The following is a 21,153-nucleotide window of genomic DNA, read 5'->3' as shown; positions in this document are numbered from 1 at the left end:
TAGAGGTAACTCCTGGTTCCACCGATGTGGTTGGACGAACCGGAGTAAGCTGGCGGGCTTCATGTTGCGCCGCTAACTCGGCTTCTCTGCGTGCCCGAGCCCGGTCCACCACCTTCTGAGCATCACCAGCACCACCCGCCGGGTTATTGCCACGGGTCGGATCACGGTTCCGCGCATTGCTTGACACTGCCGGTTCATCCATACGCCTGATGTAACTCCGGCTTGGACGGGGACTGGAATGAATCCGATCGCGACTATATGAATAAGTCTCATGTTGAACCAAGGCTGTCTGAAGAAGCTCCTTAACCCGACGCGTCTCGACCGCCGCTGGAGAATCGCATTCGATCGGGATGGCCGCCAGCCGTGAAGCGGCAGCGACAATGTTGTCCATCGGGTTAGAATAATGACCCGGCGGCGTGGGGACATGCGGTGTTACGATGTTGTTCTGACGAGGCGGATCCGCCAATGCTATGGACTGCTTTACGAACATCGTCAGCAGAAAAAGGTTTTAACAACATATTATTCATCTGACTAGTTACCTTACGTTGTACCTTTTGTAACAAAGCAGGATCCGTGTGCTGAACCTCGGAAGCTTGGGAAAGAGTTAATTGACATGATTTTGGGGCATTAGGCCCTTTCTAGTGCTCCAAGGTGTACAGCTGCTAAGGACGCCACATAGGCAAAAAAAAGTGATGTGGCAAGGCAATTAAAGAGAAGAGAGAGCATTATGGTGAACCCAGGAAGAAACGGTGCTAAGGCTAGTCATAGTGGGAGTAACTTAGGTAGTAGCATAACACATCCCAAGGCAATTTTGCTTATGTGGCATGGAGTTAATGAGGAGAGAGATGCTTGTGGTAACATAATATCCCGAGGTAAATGAGTCTATATCTCAATTAATGAAGGCTTGCATGTTACCATCCATATGTTACTAGCCATTATGAAGGTAGTAACATAGCCTATTAACATATGCATGTTATTAATCTAAGGCTGGCCATAGTGGGGGTAACATAAGTAGCATCATGCACTTGGGACTCGCAAACATGTTTATGTGGCAAGCAATTAAAGAATAGAGAGATGGTTATAATAACATAGGTAGATACCATAACATAATAAATGTGATGCTACTATGTGTCATGCGTGGCAATAAATGAGACCACCTATGATACTAATCTATGATATTATGCACTATAGAGGTAGTAACATATATTACTAGTCTAAGTTACTCCCCACTATGACCAGCCTAAGTTACTCCCCACTACGACCAGCTTAAGCATGTGAACCTATGTAAAAAAACTACCGACAAATACATGAGGGAGTTTAATGATTAAAAAAATCTATGAGGGAAGCTTAGCTAACAAAGCTAAGCACCTATGCATTGTGGAGACTAGTTGCTAAGATTTTAAATGTACTTAGCACCTCATCTAAGCACCCATGCATTGGAAGAGGTCTTAATAACCACGTGTGAAACAACGAAATGAACGAAATAACTACATACTCCTATTTAATCCAACGCGGTAATTGTAATGCATACATGCTTGACCAATAAATGACCTAGAACTTTTACATGCATTTGCGATTTTTTTTCTTAATCCTTACATGTAATGATTTAATACACCTTGAAATATAAACAAATTGGAACTAATAAACAAAAAATAGTTTTTCAAATAAATCCTATAAACCGAAAAGGAGAGAGTACCTTCATACTCCCTCTAGTGAGGTATACAAAGCTCATTTTGTTTGTCTTAAATTAAAATCTTTTACATTTGACCAAATTTATCAGGAGAACATTGAAGATCGACGTTACCATTCAATATATCTATCTAGAATTGCATATTTCATTTGTGAATTTATATAAAGTTACAACATGATTTTTTTCCTTGATAAACATGAATAAATTTAGTTTAAAAATCAATTGAGCCTTGTAAACCTGAAACACATAGGATATCACGGTTTCAAGTCAGCATGTTGTGCCACATGCCGCGCCTCGTCTCTAAAAAAATTAGGGATCCTCGGCTTCTCGCCGGTTTGCCTCGCCTCCGTTCTCCGACCCTTACTGCCCAACCGAAGAGCGGACGGCTAATGTGTTCCATTTATTAAATAGGGTCTATGGTCGGTCTGTGACCCCTGTACACTGGCCTTAGGGCTAAGGGGGCATGGTGGACCCCGGCCTTGCTGATGGGAGGGCTCCATTTTTAAATATTTCTTCGAGATTTGTTATGGTTTGTGTCATGCTCAGAAAGGCAAGGTGGCGGCGGCTTCCTGATGCTGGAATAAGGTTCTCCTCGCCTAGTCCTGTTTCGATTGGGCGTCTATCATCGTTGGTGGTCGTTTGGAGGTGTCTATTCGACGGATCTGTCGTTGGTGGATTTGCTCGGGTCTGCTCATTGTTCGTCTACGTTCGCCTGTTTTCGGACTGGATTCTTCCAATCTACGCTACTCTCGACGGCGGTTGTTGTTCTGATCCGTTTGTTCTAAGGCGCCTTTGCACGACGACTTCCTGAGACTATATACTACTCGTATAACTAGTTTTGCCTGGCTACGCCAAGGGGGACGAGATGACGGCGGTGCATGTTCGGCCGGCTACCATGCTTGTAGTCGTCGCTAGGTTGTCTACGGATTTGATGTAATTTTTTAATTATTTCTGATGTTTGCTTCTGTTATGATGATTGAAAATGATTTGATTGGAAGTTTTCTAAAAAAAAACTAGAGCATATAAATTTCAGATCCATCGCATTTTATTTCTCTAAGAAAAACGTCTCAATTGCATTGGGGAGTCAATAAATGAGGCACACCTACACGTTAGTAAAACGGTCAATGAAACCGGGACCCACTGACAAGGTGCCCTGAGCAGAAGTAGTGACTGCAATGGCCCACACATCAGTCCCGGTCAGGTTAGCATCCGGTTAACCCTCCCCACGCCCCCGCTCTCTCTCTATCGGGGAGGAGGTCATCACAAAGACGAGCGCGCAGGCGGTGGACGTACGGACGCGGTCAACGGCGCGGACCGCCATGTCATTGGTTGGAACGTCCTACGTGGCTCGTACCTCCGCTGCCACCTCTCCGTCCCCGCCCTCCTCTCTCTCCTCCTCGGAAGCCGCGCCACCACCTCCCGTCGCTCGCTCCAGATCTCGACCGAATCGACTCGCGCCATCCACTCTCTCTCCTCTTTTATTGGGGCTTGCATGCCTCAACCACAGTCGCCTCGTCCCGCTCGCGCGCCACCCTTTTGCATGGCCGGAGCACCCTTCTACCCGGGTAATAGCCTGCACCACCCCCCCCCCCCCCCCCCTCTCTTCGCTTCTCTCATCTCCGTCGACGCAACTCTCTAGGTAGACGACAACGGGGCCTCCTCCGCGACTGGACCGTGGGTCCAGGCCCAAGTGGCTCCCATGCGTAAGCGTGATCTTATGCGTCCATGCATGCATCGATCGCCATGGCTTTGCGTTGCTTTGCTGCCTGGCGTGAGGCCAAGCAAATGGCAGGGATGGGACGGTAGAGGGAGACGATGGACCATAGAGTTGACTTTGTATCCTTATGTGGATTTGGTCAATCTTTCATGCCTGCCTAGCTTATCCCTAGGAGTATATATACACATTGTTTGTTCTTCTTTCTCATCTTGGAAAACGAAGACTTGCCTTGCGTGGAGATGGGCTAGCTAGGCTACGATGGCTAGCGTAGCATGCAGCTAGAGCTATAGCTATAGCTAGTATAGGCTTGGATATGCATGCGTTGCACCGAGCATCGGAAGGCTCAAAACGCATCACGCCTGCTTCTGCTTGTGTGCAAATGTGGCGACATGACACTTACTTGCTGAATGACTACTAGGCCGTCACTAGCTACTGGACTGACTCGACTATTCCCAGCTGTTGCGGTTGTAAATTGGCATTCATTTATGCTCAGATCGTGTGTTGGACCCAAGCTGTACGTACCGGGCCGGGGCAGCTCAACACAACACGTATGCACTAGTGACAGTGCAACTAAGCTTTTCCGAGCAGTTCCACAATCGTATTACCGTTATCTCTGCCTATCTATCCTCCGCGTACGTACGTGACTGCCTACTCCACGATGCGCATTACGGATGCAAACCCTAAACAATTGGTTGCTTCACGAGAAGAGAGATCTAGCACCACGCTAATGATGCTTTCCAGGAGACAGGAGGTCCATGGCAAAGAAAAACAATCTCAGACGACTCGCCCGGTAGATGATCCAAACCCCGACTAAATTAAGGCTTCTCCGGTCGGCTGATCGTACGGTTTAACCCCGTGCTGGTTGGTGCATGCCAATTCCCTTCTCGAACTACAGGCTGAAGCCGAGCCACCAAGGAAAAATCCTGGCTGGGCTTTCTCCTTTGTTTTATGCAACCGACGAAGGAACCGACCGAGATGAACATGGTAAAGTTTTCGGGCGAGCCTGCGCCACGAGCCATTGTTGTTTGCATGCGATTGCCCGAGCCCACTCTTTCGAGTCAAAACACACCGAGTCGCCTGGGAATTCTCAAACAATCGTGCGTGATGCCCCCGAAACTAAAGCTCGCTTGATCTGCTTGCCTCGCCCCGGGACCGGCGCTGCAACTTGCCACCGCCCGCCGGAGACCTCAGTTTTGTTGCTGCTGACAGGACAAAATCCTACCTGAAAACGCTCTGCATCGGTCGCTACTCCCGCACGACTGTATGTAAACTTAAAAACACAGTACGTAGCAAAGTTTCTCTGTCCAGTGCCCACAAGCGCACACGAGTGCATGCATCGTGTTGCTGCTGTCACTAGCGCCAGCTCACTCTCCCGGCCGATCGGCGTATGCAGTGGCACATCGATCACGGGAACACGTCCCAGTAAACAAATCGACATGCCATTTTGCCCAACTTCTCGGGCCCTGATCTACCGTACGAGCACACACGCAATTTCTAGTTAAATCTTGTACTGTACTCCTAACTAAGGTCTGCACGTACTCCTACAGATATGTAAATTTTTGTGGTCAAAGCACGAGGACCGACACGCCCCCGCACGCGCGCACGGCTCGGCTCGGTATCCGTTCATTTTAGCTCAAGATCTGTTGGTGCATCACCGCGACCGTGTACTATAATACTCGTAGTACGTATTAACGTTCACTACTACCACCCCGGCCGGCCGGCCCGCCGGCCGTTAAAGCGGCGCAAGTGTTGAGACTGCTGGTCCACTTGCCAGTGTCGTGGAAGAATGGACGCCAGTCTGCCGTGCGCCTCAAAGAGTCCGACACATGAAATATAGCACAAGTACACATAGCCAGAACAGATACACAGTCACTCCGGTTTTGTGCCGAGTCTTGCTACACACACGATGAAATTGGACGATGCACAGACGATGGATTAAATCTGGCCGGACAAACGTTGATTGAGAAGGGCGTCGGCCGCTGGATTTACGTGTCGTGCATAGATCGGCCACTTGTGTCGTGCATGGAGCAATTTTGTTTTGTGCCTCTCCGTAGACACAGCTAAAATATCATACTAGTATTGTGAAAAGAAGTGTTCTCTTGAGAAGAAGAAAATCTAGTACAGCACATTCCATTCTTTTTACCCCACTTGAGAAAGTTGGCGAAACCTTCTACCCTAATTATCAGGAACTCCTCCAAAGTGTACCGTTTAAGAAAAATAGTTGTAATTTTTAAACATTTTCAAAATTTGTGGTGACCTGACATCGATGGTGGGTGGGGAAATTGGATCGATGCGATGTGGCCTGGTATCTCCGGGGAGAAGATGAGGTGCATCCGTGCATGTAAAGGCCGGTACAAAGGAAGTTGAAGGGGGACGTCTTCTTCTCCATGAAGGGGGCATCTAGAGGGAGGGTAGATCATGCCCGAACCACACCCGTCACACGACAAAACTTTGTTAAAATTCAGTATTTTGGTGGATCTCTGCTAAAAACAAGGTAAATGGTGTCAATAGATGGTATTCTTGAACTTCACTCAAAATATAGCAAGTATTTAAAGCTGGTGACTGGGAGTTTAAATTATGGATTGTCATGGCGTGTTTTTGTCAGCAATAATCCTACATCTACGAAGGGTTACGAACGGAGTTATGTAACCTTCCTCTATAATCTCCACCACCCCCCCCCCCCTAATTTCAAGTGGGTGGGGCCCCTTCCCCTGATTTTAGCCAACGAAAAACTTCCAACTAAGCTCTTACGTAAATCACGTAGAATACATTTCGTAGGTGTAGCATTACCCTTTTGTCAGATGCATACTTGTGTCCATATTTTCTATATTTTTCAAACAAGCAAAAGACTTACCATCGTCATTAAGGGAATAATGGAAGTTAATTTGTGGAAAACATGATGAAAATCGTTACAAACACATCCACAAAAACTGCCATCACCGAACACGACGTTACTTGGAGCCCAGCCGAGCTGGCCACCGACATTAACACCACACACATAACAGAGAAGGGAGGTACCGCCACAACTATCCATAAGTGTCATCATCTTCCCTCATCGCCGAAGATCCAACGACTTTGACGTCACTGTGGGCGACCAAGAGCGATGTGATCGTCGCAAGTTGATGCACAAAATCAACATCGACTCGTGCCAAACAGTCAATCACCATGTGAAATCTCCGTTAGTTTTCCTTAAGTTCTTGGAAAGATTATAACCGTAAATGGCAAGGTAGCACATCACAATTTTTCCATGTCAAAAAAGAAACAATTTTTCATTTTACTCCTATGATGTCCGTTCGCAACTTTGATTTGGCGCATAATTCAGGCTACGTTCAATTTATCAACACCAACAAGTATACAAAATTTGTTTGGTAGTAATTGGTTGGGCGGTATTCACCATAATCTGATGGGAAAAGAAGGCGTGGGAATTTGTGTCATTCTTTGAGCAATTTAGACTACCCACAGTAGAAATAACATAGATGGTAACATCACACATCTATAGGCAAAATAGATGATGTGGCGAGTAATTAATGAGGAAAGAGAGACATGTGATAACATAGCTAGTTATTGTAACATCATACATAGTAAGACAAGATGAGTTACAACCTAATAAATGAAGTATTGCATGACACCACACATATATTACTCCTCACTATAAAGGTAGTAACATAGACTAGTAACATACGCATGTTACTAGTTACTATCCATTGTGACTAGTCTTAGAATTGACGGAATGAGTGTGTTTTTAATGGATCATGTTTTTCAAAAACATTGCACATTAGCTTCTGAGCTACGTCGTAGATTTGTACATAGCAATCACTACAACGTGTGGATGCACAAAGGCTTAAGGCCTTTGGTGCAGCCGTGTGAAAACAACTGCACGGGGTTTGTTTAACTAGTTTGGCTGGTGTGTGGCAGTAACGGATTATGTGGATGAGTTATGTAATTTTGTTTATGACTATCATAGTCATGTTTTGTTGTAAACCTTTTGGTACTTGATGAGTTGGACTTATTTTATTTTATATTTTAGAAAATACATGTATCCATCGTATGAAGCAGAGGCTGGGTTATCCCTTTTCGGAAAAAGCGCATGTGTTTGTGTGTGAGTTGCATATGTGTTGAGTTATTTTGGTTCGCACTATCAACAAAAACAAGTCTAAATTATGGGTCGTCACTATCTTAGACTACCCACAATGGGAGTAACATAGGTAGTAACATCACACATATCTAGATAAAATAGATGATGTGACAAGCAATAAGTGAAGAAAGAGAGTCATGTAGTAACATAGCTAGTTACTACTAGTATGAGTAACATCACACATATCAAAACAAGATGAGTCTATAGCATAATAAATAAAGTGTTGCATGTTACCACACATATGTTACTCCCCACTATAGAGGTAGTAACATAGAGTAGTAACATGGGCATGTTACTACTCTATGTTACTACCCATTGTGGCTAGTCTTAAAGTTTAGCAACTAATGTCTACAATGCATAGGTGCTTCACTTGTTGGTGCTAAGCTCCCCTCATTTAATGCTTTAGCAACTAAACTATTCCATGTTTTTGTGGGTTTCTCTCATTTAATTGCTTTTGCCTAGGTTCACGTGTTTGGCATTGGTTCTTCCTGGAGTCACCAAACTCACCTCTCTTCTCTTTATTACCTTGTCACATCTGATTTTTTGCTTACACAGCAGCCTTAGCACATGTACAAGGTGAAACATTGGTGAGGGAGCAGCTGACGAAATTTCCGGTCTATTCTGCGAATTTATTTGTATGTATCTTAGGGTGTTTGCAGCATTGTAATGTTTTCGTCAATCTAGTGTGAACAAATACTCTTGACTAAACAAAAAAAGGTGTTTCCCGCTTTTCTTTACATATTTACCCATACATATCTAAATCACCTTTGTTGTGTTGTAACAACGTTGTTTATCCATGGAAATATTTAAAAAAATCATGGGGTTCAGAAGAAATATGGAATCTTGCATTGGACATGAATGATGGATCGACATTTTAGTGTCAGCCGAGCAATAAAAATCCTTAGAGGACTATAAATTAGCGAAATCATAAATTGTAGCTCAAATTTTTGTTAAGAAAGTAAGTCACAATACATCTATAAAGGAACATGTGTGTCTTATATTTTTGAAGGGGGTGGCTAGCTCTCATCTTGATGAGAAATAACAAAGTCAAGTTTTACGTCATTTGGTTTTACACAAAGATTCGTATAAATTTCCTTCTCTTTCTGTTTCATTAATCAAATGGTGTAGAAGTTAGATGAGACTTTATTAATTATCATCTTGATATAATTAGCAAGTTTGATTTTTGAAGGTAGAGGCATGCCCTATTATTTAGTACTACAATATAATTTGGAACCCAAATTATTAGGATTATTTTAGAGCATAAACAACTACTTCGAGGTTTAGGACCCATCAGTGAGTATTTGAGGACCTGCTGCTCGACAAAGTCCAAGTGAGCTTGACTTTATACTCCATTGAACTACTAACTACTGCTAAATTTCATTGATTATAAATCATCCAACGAATGTTTTCCTTTGGTCTGACTTGAAACATTAAGGGAACATGAATGCAAATGAGGGCCAAGTAAACAAAATGGAAACCAGTGTTGGTAATTCAGCTGAGAGAGAGAGAGAGAGAGAGAGAGAGAGAGAGAGAGAGAGAGATCTGATCAAACCTATCATTACCATCACAGGGTGTCGAAATTCGGAGTACATAAAACTTGTAATAAATGTAACGAACGAAAGAACGCATGAAGAAGAATAGTCTAGCCAGCTAGCTCCAAGTTTCAAAGAGAGAAACTTAAACTTCAAATCTAAAAACCACAAGAACACGACTCCGCCTGCTGCATGCATCCAGCTAGTACGAATGAATGACGACGGCGATGATGATGATACCTCTCTCCATCGAAACCACACACATCAAATCGCTTCTTTTCTCGAGTCATTTCATCTCCCACACTCCTGTCGTCGTTCAATCTCCATTCACATGCCATAAATGTTGTGTGACCCTTCGCTTCACTCGCAGATCCGCCCCAGAGATATGCCATGGCAGCAACCACCATCATTGCTCGGCCACTTCTCGAAGCAAATGCTAGGCTAGCTGGCTGGCTCGCCGCGTGCCTATACCTAGTCGGTGTAGCCCAGGCGCTGTAGCTCCTCGCCGAGCCCACCGTCGTCGTCGTCGTTGCTGCCGCTCGCGCCTTGGACGTCCTCGTCGGCGTGGGTGGACATTGTCGAGGACGCGCCGTCGCCGGACGACGAGGGCGGCGCCATGAGCTCCAGCGCCAGCGGGTCCACGCCCGCGGCCTGGCCCTTCCGCGGGGAGGACGGCGACGGTATGGGCGAGCGCGGCACGAGGAGCTCCGGCTCGGTGAGCTGCCTGCCGTCGCGCGGCGGCGAGAAAACCACGGGCAGGTACTCGTCGCTGTCGCAGGGGAACTTGGAGTTCTTGAAGTGGTCCTTGAGCGCCTCCAGGCCCTGTGCATCACGCTCATTGGTTAATTAACACGGCGAGCTACGTAGTACTGCTGTGGCATAGGTGAACCTTGTCAAGATTCCTGGCATGCAGATGCGGTACACGGGAGCACGTACCTGCACGCGCGCGTACGTGACTTGGCAGATCTTGCGCGAGTTGTACACCTCCCATGGCTGCTTGTGGAACGCCTTGTACAGCCGCACGGCCGCCTCCGGCGTCGTGAGGTTCACGAACCCGTACCCCACGTTGCACTTGTTGCTGCATGCCACAACAAAATTCAGACGTTCATTTGAAGATAGAACACCAGTGATTAATTTATAGCTAGTGCTACCAAAACCTTGGAATAAATAATCTGCCGAGCAAGCGCTACACTATTTATACTCCTAGATTAGTTGGAGAGGTCAAAAGCTTTTGGAGCTACCAGTAGATTTTTTTTACTATAGATGTGAAGCTGGCTTTGGGCAGAACCGCACCAAAGTTCCTCTTGTCATTGGGCACTGATGGCAGGTCTTTTCCCAGCCTTTGCTTCGTGCAAGCGGAAAGTTGGCAGCCAAACAAGACACGAAAGAAAGTGTGCTTGAAATTAGCCAACACGAATTTTCATACTTTGAACACCACAAAATACATGAACGCTTTTACATCCGATGCAACTTTTCACCGCTACTCCATGATTCTCTCACCCAAAGGTTTGCTTTTATCCATGTCGTGCTGGCCTTGATATGGAAGCGCATGGCATGCAGCAGGGAGGGGAGGGCTGTGCAAAGCAAGAAAAGCAATTGGCAGGGATGGAGGGAGGAGGATCCTAGAGAGGCAGCAGATGTGCGGGAAAAGAAAGACAGGCGAACACAGGCCCCTTTCTGATCGATCAGCCGGGCCAGGCGATGCATGCAACCAAAGAATTCATTGCATCAAAACGAAAAGGATCCGGTGCCACCTCCAATTTCTTTTCCATTTGGGCTAATAAGACCATGGCACAACAATGCTGGCGCAGACCAGGCAGTACAGGGCGTGGTAGTAGTACCAAAAGATGGCCCCCTCCACCCCGCACAAGCTCAAACAGCCGGCCGGCTAATGGCCAAGAACTTGTCCTGGTTTCTACCAATTTTGTAATTTTGTAGCCTCCACATTTTTCTACCTCAGTTGTTATGAACCACATATGGATGTATGTAGATGCATTTTAGAGTGTAAATTCATCCATTTTGCTCCGTATGTAGTCCATAGTGGAATCTCTACAAAGACTTATATTTAGGAACGGAGGGAGTTGAACAATTTTATTCTAAGTTGTGAATTGAGCGTGTGTTCGTGGGATTGGGCTCCATGAAATATGAATGAATGCAGCAGCTTATAGTTGTGGGACTCACTTGAAATCTATGGGGAGGTAGAGGAAATCGTAGGAGGAGAAGGGCTCGCCGCCGCCTTCGCCGGCGTCGATCTTCTTGTTGTACTCGATGCAGTGGTTGTCCAGCATGTTGAGCAGCAGCTTCTGGCTGCGACGAACAAGAGATCACCAGGTCAGGCACACAAGGCCGAGCACGAGCTAGGCAAATCCTTCACACAATTGTAGCATAGCATACGCCCATGAAATATAGTACTAGTAGTAGTAGCATTGTTGCGGCAAACGCGGAGGATGACACGACGACCTGTACTTGTTCGGTATGTTCCTGATCATCACGGTGGTCCTCGTCTCCGCTTCTTGCGTGTCCGTGTCGGCGGCGGTGGTGGCGTTGCTGTCGGCGGCGGTGGTGGCGTTGCTGTCGGCGGCGGCGGCAGGCTGTTTGAACTCGAAGCGCGTCTCCCACCCGCCTCTCCAGCTCTTGGGGCCTCTCCAGCTCCCCACGCGGACGACTCCTTTCTGCGGCTGCTGCTTGCCGGACGCCGACGCGGTCGCCGCCGCCTCGGAAGCCGAAGCCGGAGACGACGACGTCGTGTCGACGACAATTGTGGCTTTCTTCCCGCCCTTGCCCTTGCCCTTCCGTTCTTGGGTTGTGCCACCCTTGGACCGATCGCCCGCGTTAGACTTGGAGGAGCACCTGCTCGTGGTAACCACCTCTCCCCTCGCCTTGCCCGTGCCGGTCGACGACGACGGCTGTTTCGCCGGAGACGGCAAGGGACGCCACGCCGCTTGCAGCCTGGGCGGCGTCGGGACGATGGGTCGCGGCGACACGAACCCGCGCCTGCGTGCAATTCACATATTTTAGTCGACGTACTGGATCGATGGGCAAGCGAGGGGCAAGGCGGTGCGCAAGAATTACCTGCGTGCGCCGGGGATAGAAGGGCGCGTGAACTCGAGGATGAGGCGGTGGCCGAAGAAGTCCCGGCCGTTGAGCTCTGCGAGCGCCCGGGCGGCGTGGCGCGTGTCGAAGAACTCCACGAATTTGTGGTTCGGCCGCTGCGCGGACTCCCTCACATCCTTCAAGGGACCTGCAAACAAACACCAGTCGGGCATTAGAGGAGAATTGTGGCGAGAAGGGTTCGGTGGGGGGTGCGTACCGTAGGCTTGGAAGGCCTGGCGGAGCTCCGAGAGGGAGACGTCCGGGAGGGAATTGAGCACGACGAGGGAGCCGCGGTTGGCGCCGTCGTCGGGGAGGGTGGAGGCAGCGGCGAAGTGAGCCCACACGGCCTGGCCGAGGACGAGGCCCCGGCAGTCGTCCTGCTGCCAGTCCCACGCCGGCGGCTGGGGTGGCCAGGCGGTCGTGGCGGCGTACAGCTGACTGAGGCGGCACTGCTGCCGCATGTGCTGCTCGCGCACCGCGGTGACGGCGTTCTCGGCGGAGCGGAGGTCGAAGAAATGCACGGTGGCCACGCCCTCGGACGCCAGCGCCGGCGCGTCCACCGTGCGCACGTCGCCAAAGGGCGCCATCGCGCGCGCCACCTCGAACTCCGGCGTGTGCGGCGGCAGCAGGCTGAGCACGACCGCGCGGCTCGCCGGACCGTCGACCGCCGTCGGCACGGGGAGCCCAATCTGCGGCGGAATCGCGACGGTCTGCGGCTGTGGCATGGGCATGGGCATGGGCATGGGCATGGCCATCGGCGGCGGCATGACCGGGAGCGGCGGCGGGCAGTAGAGCTGGTGCGGGAGCGACAGGAAGGGCGGGGGCGGGTAGGACGCGCCAGCACTAGGGTAGTACTCCTGAGCACCGGCGTCCAGAATGTTTTGAGGCGCTCCCGGCATGCCGGGCATGCCGGCCATGCCAGCACCGCCTCCTCCCACCCCGTCCATGGCACGTGCAGGCCGAATTGGAGCAGCGGCAGCGGCGCTAGGCGGAAGATCTAGAACATTCTTGGGATTGATTCTCGCTCGTGGCTGCAAACCGCGATCAAGAAACTAGGCTAGAATTGTACTTGAGCGGTCCCTCCTCTCTCCCCCTCGCCCGCCTGGCTCTTCTTGCTTAGCGGTGGACTGGGTTGGGCGGAGGAGTGTACCTGGGGCTGGGGGGAGGAGGAGAGAGAGGGGCGGGGAGCTCTTTTTATGGAAATGGTCGCGGGAAAAGAACGCAGGTGGGCTTTTATTTGGAAGTCTACAGGAACAAGGGGGAGGGAGGGAGGGAGAGCGGCTGGTCTCGGGAGGAAGAAGCGCTGCCTCCTGCGCCCGCTGCGGGGTGTTGTGTTGTGCGGCTGGCCGGCCCTGTTGGCTCGGATCTTCTGTGACGCCAGAACGTGTTCATCTTTCGGGGACATGGATGATTCCCAGAGTTTGTTACAGCTCTTGTGTCATGTTGCACGGATCTTCTAGCTGCTGCCACTGCTTAGATAAGTTCACTGTACTGTAAGAATCTCTCTGCTGTAAAGATCAATCCCTGTTTTAGGGGAAAATGTAAAAGACTCTCAATATTGTAAGTTTGAACAACTCTAGGTTATACCGCAAAAACGCATCTTGCAAAAACAGTATACGGCTTGCCTAAAATGAATTTTGTGGTACCGCATGGCATCAGGCGAAACAGATCCCGTTGAAATTATTCCGATGAGATGGAGAGCCCACTATTCACTAGTTGAATTTACGACAAGGTCCCTACAAAATAGCACAACCCCCTAAAATCAAAAGCTAGATTACAACTAGTTCCTCGAAGACCTCGAACAACGCAACTCACCATGGGTACACGGAGGCGCGCGGACAGGAATGAAGGCGCGTGGCGCGACCGGCGCTCTGGAGCAAAGCGCACTGCGCGGGCGGCGCTGGTGGCTCGGCACTGGGAATGCCTACGACAACGGACTTTGGCAGCGACACGGGCTTGGGCGGCGCCTGCTGTCGGTGTCAAAACCGGCGGATCTCGGGTATGGGGTCCCAAACTGTGTGTCTAAGGTCGACGGTAACAGGAGACAAGGGACACGATGTTTACCCAGGTTTGGGCCCTCTGGATGGAGGTAACACCCTACTTCCTACTTGATTGATCTTGATGAATATGAGGATTACAAGAGTTGATCTACCACGAGATCGTAATGGCTAAAACCCTAGAAGTCTAGCCTGTATGATTGTGATCGCCTCTACGGACTAAACCCTCCGGTTTATATAGACACCGGAGGGGACTAGGGTTGTACAAAGTCGGTTACAGAGAAAGGAATCTTCATATCCGAACGCCAAGCTTGCCATCCACGCAAAGGAGAGTCCCATCCGGACACATGAAGAAGTCTTCTGTCTTGTATCTTCATAGCCCATCAGTCCGGCCCATGTCATATAGGCCGGACGCCCGAGGACCCCTTAATCCAGGACCCCCTCAGTAGCCCCTGAACCAGGCTTCAATGACGATGTGTCCGGCGCGCAGATTGTCTTCGGCATTGCAAGGCGGGTTCCTCCTTCGAATACTCGAAAACAACCTTCGAACACAGAAAACGTGTCCGGCTCTGCAAAACAAGTATCACACACAACCGCAGAGAGTATAATATTCCATGAGTCCAATCCGTTGACAACTTCTGTAGCGTGACATCACGTCCCTGCCCGGTCATTATTTCAAACCGTTTTTTAGCCTCCCGCTCCACGTTTCAAGATGCGGTTTTATTGGCACGTCTTGTCGAAGCAGAGATCGTGTCCCCTTATCGCGGGATTTTCATCAATACGGGCGTGGGTAATCCAACCGCTCCGTTGGCACGATTCCTTAGAAATAGGCAAGTTTTAAGGCCCATGAGGAGGCGTTTGATATTCATCGTCTTTATAAAGGGGCACAGACCCGTCTTTCTCGTCTACGCCTACCTCTTCCTCAACCTTTCCAACCTCGAGTTCCAACACCCAGGTTTCAACTTAATTGCTCCAAGCCTCCTAGTCATGTCCGGTTCCAGCCCTCAAGGCCGGTGGGTGGCCTCCTCTGTCATAGAGGAGGATATCGCGAAGCTACGGGCGGCAAGGTACCTGACCGCGGAAATCCTCCACAGGCTCCCTGCCAAGGGGCAGGTTATTCCCACACCCAGATCCAGCGAGAGGGTCATATTCATCTCCCACTTCCGCTGGGGGCTAGGGTTCGCTCTCCACCCCTTCGTTCGTGTCCTCATGTTCTATTATGGGCTAGATTTTCATGATCTAACTCCGGACTCCTTTCTTCACATCTCGGCGTTCATTGTCATGTGCGAGGCCTTTCTCCGCATTCCCCCACACTTCGGCTTATGGCTAAGACATTTAATGTGAAGCCGAAGGTAGTCGACGGGGAGCAAGTGGAGTGTGGAGGTGCTATGGTGAGCAAGCTCACCAATACCCTTTGGCCAAAAGGCTCCTTCACGGAAACTTCCAACCTATGGCAGAGGGAGTGGTTTTACATCACTGAACCCCGTGGTACCAAGTGGGCAGCTACACCTGCGTTCCGATCTGGCCCTCCATTACGACTCACATCATGGATTAATAAGGGGCTGGACTGGGGATCAATTGACGAAGTGCAGACGCTACAAAGCCGTATCTGGAGCCTCCTTGAAAAGGAGACCGATCTCATCAACGTAATCCAGGTAATGCTAGTCCGCCGGGTCCTGCCGTGCCAGCGACGGCCCCTCCGCATGTGGGAGTTCAATTCGGAAGGACCACGGACCCTTCGGCACTTCTTTGGAACGACGCACAGAGGAATGTGGAAGTTATTCTTCGGGACCCCAAAGCAGTGGTCGGATACAACCGAGGACATCGGCCTCGACTGCAACCATCCGGATACCTCGGTAAGCACTCGACTCCTGAACACAGCTTAGTTGATTATCCCGTGACAATATACTGAGAAACCTATCTTCGACCAGGGCTGGATAAAGAAGGCGGAACGAATTAGGTGCTCGGCCCCTCTTCCCGAAGACTTAGCTGATCCTGTGTTTAACAAGGATGCTGGCTCTGGCGCCGTATCAAGTGCCGGCGAAGGAGGACAAGGAGGAGAGCAAAAAGGCCAAAGGTGGCCTCCACTCTAAACGTACACCAAACGCTATGTCCAGGGAGACTAGAACTCCCTCTTGAAAAGACGAAGGGGAAGGAGAAGTTGATATCCCTTCTCCCCATGGGAAGAAAATGACCGCCTCCGAAGATTTGGAGGTGGAGGCTCCCAAGCGAGGGAAGAGGTCCCTGTCGGGCGGTTCGGGTTCGGAAGACGACGTTGTCGCGCAGTCCCTCCGTAAGGACAAGCCTTTGGCCGAATCGTAAGTGAACAAGCGTGTTCCAAACATATCTTGTTCCTTTCAGGTTACAAGGGTAACATCTAAAATATATGTTTGCAGTCCGGCCCGCAGTCTTCCTCAACAGTCCTCCTCCTCGGGGGATCCGCTTCCGGAGATGATGGAAAGCGAGACGCCTCCACAGGCCTTCTCGCCCAATAGGACGGATGAATTCGAGGTGTCGTCCCGGAGGATCTCTCCCGATCAACAAGTGGCGCGGGGGATAATGAAGACAACGCCCGAAGGTGATACTTCGGTCGTCCAGGGTCTGGGATGTGCAGCCCCTACGGGGACCAACAATAAAGGCCCCGGACTATCCGGTTTACAGCCGAAGACGACTCTAGGGTCGAGTAAACATATCCCTTCGAAGGGAGTTCGTACTCCTACAGCCGCTTCCAGGAATCCGGAGGCGCCGGATAATTTGATGGACATGTTGCAAAATGCTTCCTCTCAGAGGAACATCGTACCTTAATGGGTATGGTAGTTGAGAGGATTCTTTCCGCGAGAAGCAGATTGAATGAAGCTTTCACGGGCCTGCTAAGAGGCTTCGAGGTATGCAATGTAATATCTTCAATTGCTCTCTACATGCAAAATGCACCAATAGCCCCTGAGACTCTAGTTGGCGTCCAAAGGGAGGCGATCAGAGGATCAAAAAAGATATGCCCAGGAAATAACCTAATTAATTTGAACACATGCTGTTACGTCCATGGTGACTGCCCAAGCTACAGAAGTTGCATATCTGAAGCAGAAACTTGATGTGGCGGATGACGACATCACTCTTATTAACAGGCGGCTCGACGAGGCACAAGGTATGTTTTGGGGCTATCGGGCTTATGCATGTATAATAATATGAGCACGAAGCTGAGAATTATATACTGAGACATGCATACCTGCAGATAGTGCTGCCGCGGTTGAGACCCTTCGGGCTGAACTTGCCCGGGCCAAGGAGCAAGCCAGAGTGAGTAATGCGGCTGCCAAGAAGGCAACTGCTGATTTAAAGCCCGAACAGGCTGCTCGGCGCCAGTGCGAGGAGAGAATATCTACCATGGCGCGAGAGCTAAAGGATGCCACTGGCCGATGCAAATCACTCGAGAAGGATAACAAATCCAAGACAACCGATCTCGACAAGGCCTCACAAGAGGCGCGAGAGGCACGATCCGAGTCAAGAGCGGCTCGGGAGGAGATCCGGCAACCTGGGGAGATAGCGGCCGGTAAGCCCTTTCTATTACAGACTAAATTCAGCGATCCGAAGTATGCCCCGCTTAATCAAATGTGGAGTTCTCCACACGCATTCTTGGACCTACCGAAGAGTGTCTCCGATGCGGCGCAGTTTTTCCAAGCGCAAGAAGGACGTGCAACGGAGAAGCTTTTCTGGTCACAGTTCAGCACGTCAAAGCGTCCGCTGTTGCTGAACGAACAGATGGCCCAGTGGGCCGAGCTCCACAAGATATCCGGAGCTGCCATGAAGGATGTCGTGGTCCGGCTGTGGCCGACTGAGCCAATTTCGAATAGTTATTTCAGTTTGGTGCAGCGACTTGTTGATGCGGTGCCGCGTATCGACGCTGTTAAGCGGTCGGCGTGCATTGAAGGTGCACGGATGGCCTTTGCCTGCGTCAAGACGTACTGGGCAAAGATGAAGGCCACCGATATTGCGGCGAAGAGTCCACCCGGGGGCAAGGACCATCACACGCCGGAGCATTATTTTGAGGATGTCCTAGAGGGTGGCCGCTTGTAGAGGGTCAGTGCTCGAAGGATGTGATGTTCGAGTGAATGTATCGGAATTGCGATAACAATATTATAATATATTAAGGCTATGTTATATTTATGCCTCTTTCCTGAAAGGTATTTCCTCCTGTGCGGCCGTTTTATGTAATCTGAAAGTTTGCCAGTCGTCGGCTTCAGCCCCCTCGCATATAATGTGGGGGTGTTCGGAATAGCAACTGACGACACTTGACCCAACGTCTTGGTCCGTGAAGGAGGTGTCAGTGCGGCGAACTAGGCAATCGGACTATAGGGATTTAACATCTTCAGTTAGCCACAGGAGTTTGACGGTGGGTCTACGATATAGCTCCTTGTATGTACGCGTTTATCCGAATACGGTGCGTGACATAGGTGACCAGAAGAACGGTCCTTCGTGTAATATGGAAGAAATCGCGAAAGATTCTGATAAGTCATCAAGTGGTTGACCAGCTCTCGCCGCATCAGGACAGTCAGTTTTCGACTTTCTCTACTGAGGTGTTTGACCAGGTGAACCGGAAACACAATCGCAGTAGTTCTCCCTTTACTACCCTAGCCGATAGAGCGGAACGTAAGGTAGTAAGCACAGGAGCCGGGCAACCCAACTATTGACCAAAGACATGATTCGGAGCTGATGCATATAAGGCCAAAATCGTGACGCCGAAGTATGCTATAAAGCTGTTCGGGCTTTTCGGCAACTCATATGTTGCCGTATTGAGCCCCTGGCAGTTTGTGCCGAGGTGCGCGCGTGAAACAACCGAAGACACGAAATTCAGTCCTAGAAAAAGAAAATACTAAATACGGATTATGTTCACTGGAATCTGATTGATATGTCGAACGCAATTTTATAGATTATAACACCACGGCCCAGGCCATTGGACATGCTAGGGGTCGAAGGATGAGGAAAAAGGCACTTTACAAGTTTGAAATAAAGTGTGTGGTCTGCAAAAAAATCATTTGGACCTCCTGTTGCACGTCTGCGCTGCCTTTGCCTTGACAAAAAGATTCCTTGACAGGAATAGCCATTGGTTATTTATATGAAGACGAACTCAGAAAGAGTCCTTGTAAGTCCGTAGGATGAACAGGTTTTGATTCACCTGTAGTGAAAGATAAAAATAGTTAGAAAAAAGAAGAAGGCTATAGGCGTGCGAACCGCATCGCAAGCCTGTCCGTATTGGGCCTCTGCCGATGACTAAGGTATTTTAAGTGCATAATGATGCATGCACGATACAAACTTCGCGAGTATATGAGGCGAACGACGGAGGCCGAACTGCTAATCCAGCTCTGAAATTGACCGGTCCTATGTAGTAGAGGCCGGCGGCTTAATGGCCGATGAGATACGCGGCTTAATGGGGCCGCTTTGTACTTCGGCTGCAATAGCCGGAGTATGCTCCTCTGCACGGAGGGAGTGTTTCATATTTCTGTCTGTCGTGATGATGCCTCGTGGACCGGGGATCTTAAGCTTTAGATAGGCATAGTGTGGGACCGCATTAAAACTAGCAAAAGTGGTCCGTCCGAGCAGTGCATGGTAGCCACTGCGGAATGGGACAATATCGATGATCAAGTCTTCGCTTCGAAAGTTATTCGGCGAATCGAAGATGACTTCCAATGTAATTGAGCCCGTGAAGTGGGCTTATACGCCAGGTATTACTCCCTTGAAGGTAGTTGTTGTGGGCTTGATTCTCGAAGGATCAATGCCCATCTTGCGGACAGTGTCTTGGTAGAGTAGATTGAGGCTACTGCCGCCGTCCATAAGGACTCTCGTGAGATGGAACCCGTCGATAATTGGGTCGAGGACCAGAGCTGCCGAACCTTCGTGACGGATACTGGTTGGGTGGTCCCTGCGATCAAAAGTGATCGGGCGGGCCGCCCATGGGTTAAATTTTGGGGCGACCGGCTCTATAGCATAGACGTCCCGTAGTGCGCGCTTGCGCTCCCTTTTAGGGATGTGTGTCACATATATCATGTTTATTGTTTTTACTTTGGGGGGAAATTGCTTCTGCCCCCGGTGTTCGGTTGGCGAGTCTCTTCGTCATCGCTGTCGCTGGGCAGCCCCTTCCCCTTGTGTTCGGCATTGAGCTTGACCCAACAGCTTCTGTTGGTATGATTGGCTGGTTTATCGGGGGTGCCATGGATCTGGCAGGGCCGGTCCAGTATTTTGTCTAGACTGGATGGTCTGTCTTTGTTTGCCTTGAATGGCTTCTTCCGTTGACCGGATTTGGAACCGCTGAATTGTCTTGTGTTCCTTCATTATTGTTTCAACACTTGTGTTTACTGCGTCGTGGCTTGCCGTTACCGTCGCGGGTTTCTGAAGTGCTCGGATCACTGGTGCTATTGTTTCTACGAGCAAGCCAGCTGTCTTCTCCCGCGCAAAAGCGGGCCATCAGTGCGGTAAGGGCTGCCACGGATTTTGGTTTTTCTTGGCCGAGGTGACGGGCGAGCCACTCATCTCGGACGCTATGCTTAAAGGCCGCGAGGGCTTCGTCGTCCGAATAATTGACAATTTGGTTCTTTTTAATTAAGAACCTAGTCCAGAGCTTCCTGGCTGACTCTCCGGGCTGTTGAACTATGTGACTTAAGTCGTCGGCATCCGGAGGTCGGACATATGTACCTTGGAAGTTGTCGCGGAAGGCGTCTTCCAAGTCCTCCCAGCTACCAATGGAGTTTTCGGGCAGGCTGTTCAACCAGTGCCGAGCTGGTCCCTTGAGTTTTAGCGGGAGATATTGGATGGCATGAAGATCATCACCGCGGGCCATATGAATATGGAGAAGAAAATCTTCAATCCATACCGCGGGGTCTGTTGTCCCATCATATGATTCGATGTTCACGGGTTTAAACCCTTCTGGGAATTCGTGCTCCATTACTTCATCTGTGAAGCAGAGGGGGTGTGCGGCGCCTCTATATTGGGCCAAGTCGTGA

General features: G+C 49.7%; 1 protein-coding gene across 3 annotated transcripts; it reads right to left on the bottom strand.

The window, feature by feature from the left end:
• Positions 1-9,175: 9,175 nt before the first annotated feature.
• Positions 9,176-13,425, bottom strand: LOC123080178 (protein terminal ear1 homolog). 3 transcript variants are annotated; one of them, XM_044503076.1, is made up of 6 exons: positions 12,385-13,421; positions 12,147-12,315; positions 11,535-12,068; positions 11,256-11,381; positions 10,011-10,152; positions 9,176-9,896 (listed from the first exon to the last, which is right to left on the bottom strand). In XM_044503076.1, the coding sequence occupies exons 1-6, from the start codon at positions 13,112-13,114 to the stop codon at positions 9,546-9,548; spliced, it is 2,052 nt and encodes a 683-aa protein (XP_044359011.1). In that variant the 5' UTR covers positions 13,115-13,421; the 3' UTR covers positions 9,176-9,545. The 3 variants fall into 3 exon arrangements, with proteins under 3 accessions (XP_044359011.1, XP_044359010.1, XP_044359009.1); XM_044503075.1 differs by having other exon boundaries at positions 11,541-12,068; positions 12,147-13,425; XM_044503074.1 differs by having other exon boundaries at positions 12,147-13,423.
• Between the last annotated feature and the right edge of the window lie 7,728 nt (positions 13,426-21,153).

This window comes from Triticum aestivum, chromosome 3D (assembly GCF_018294505.1).
Source record: "Triticum aestivum cultivar Chinese Spring chromosome 3D, IWGSC CS RefSeq v2.1, whole genome shotgun sequence".
In the NCBI taxonomy this organism is placed as follows: Eukaryota; Viridiplantae; Streptophyta; class Magnoliopsida; order Poales; family Poaceae; genus Triticum; species Triticum aestivum.
The sequence above is the reverse complement of the archived record's forward strand: the minus strand, read 5'-3'. Positions and strand labels throughout refer to the sequence as shown.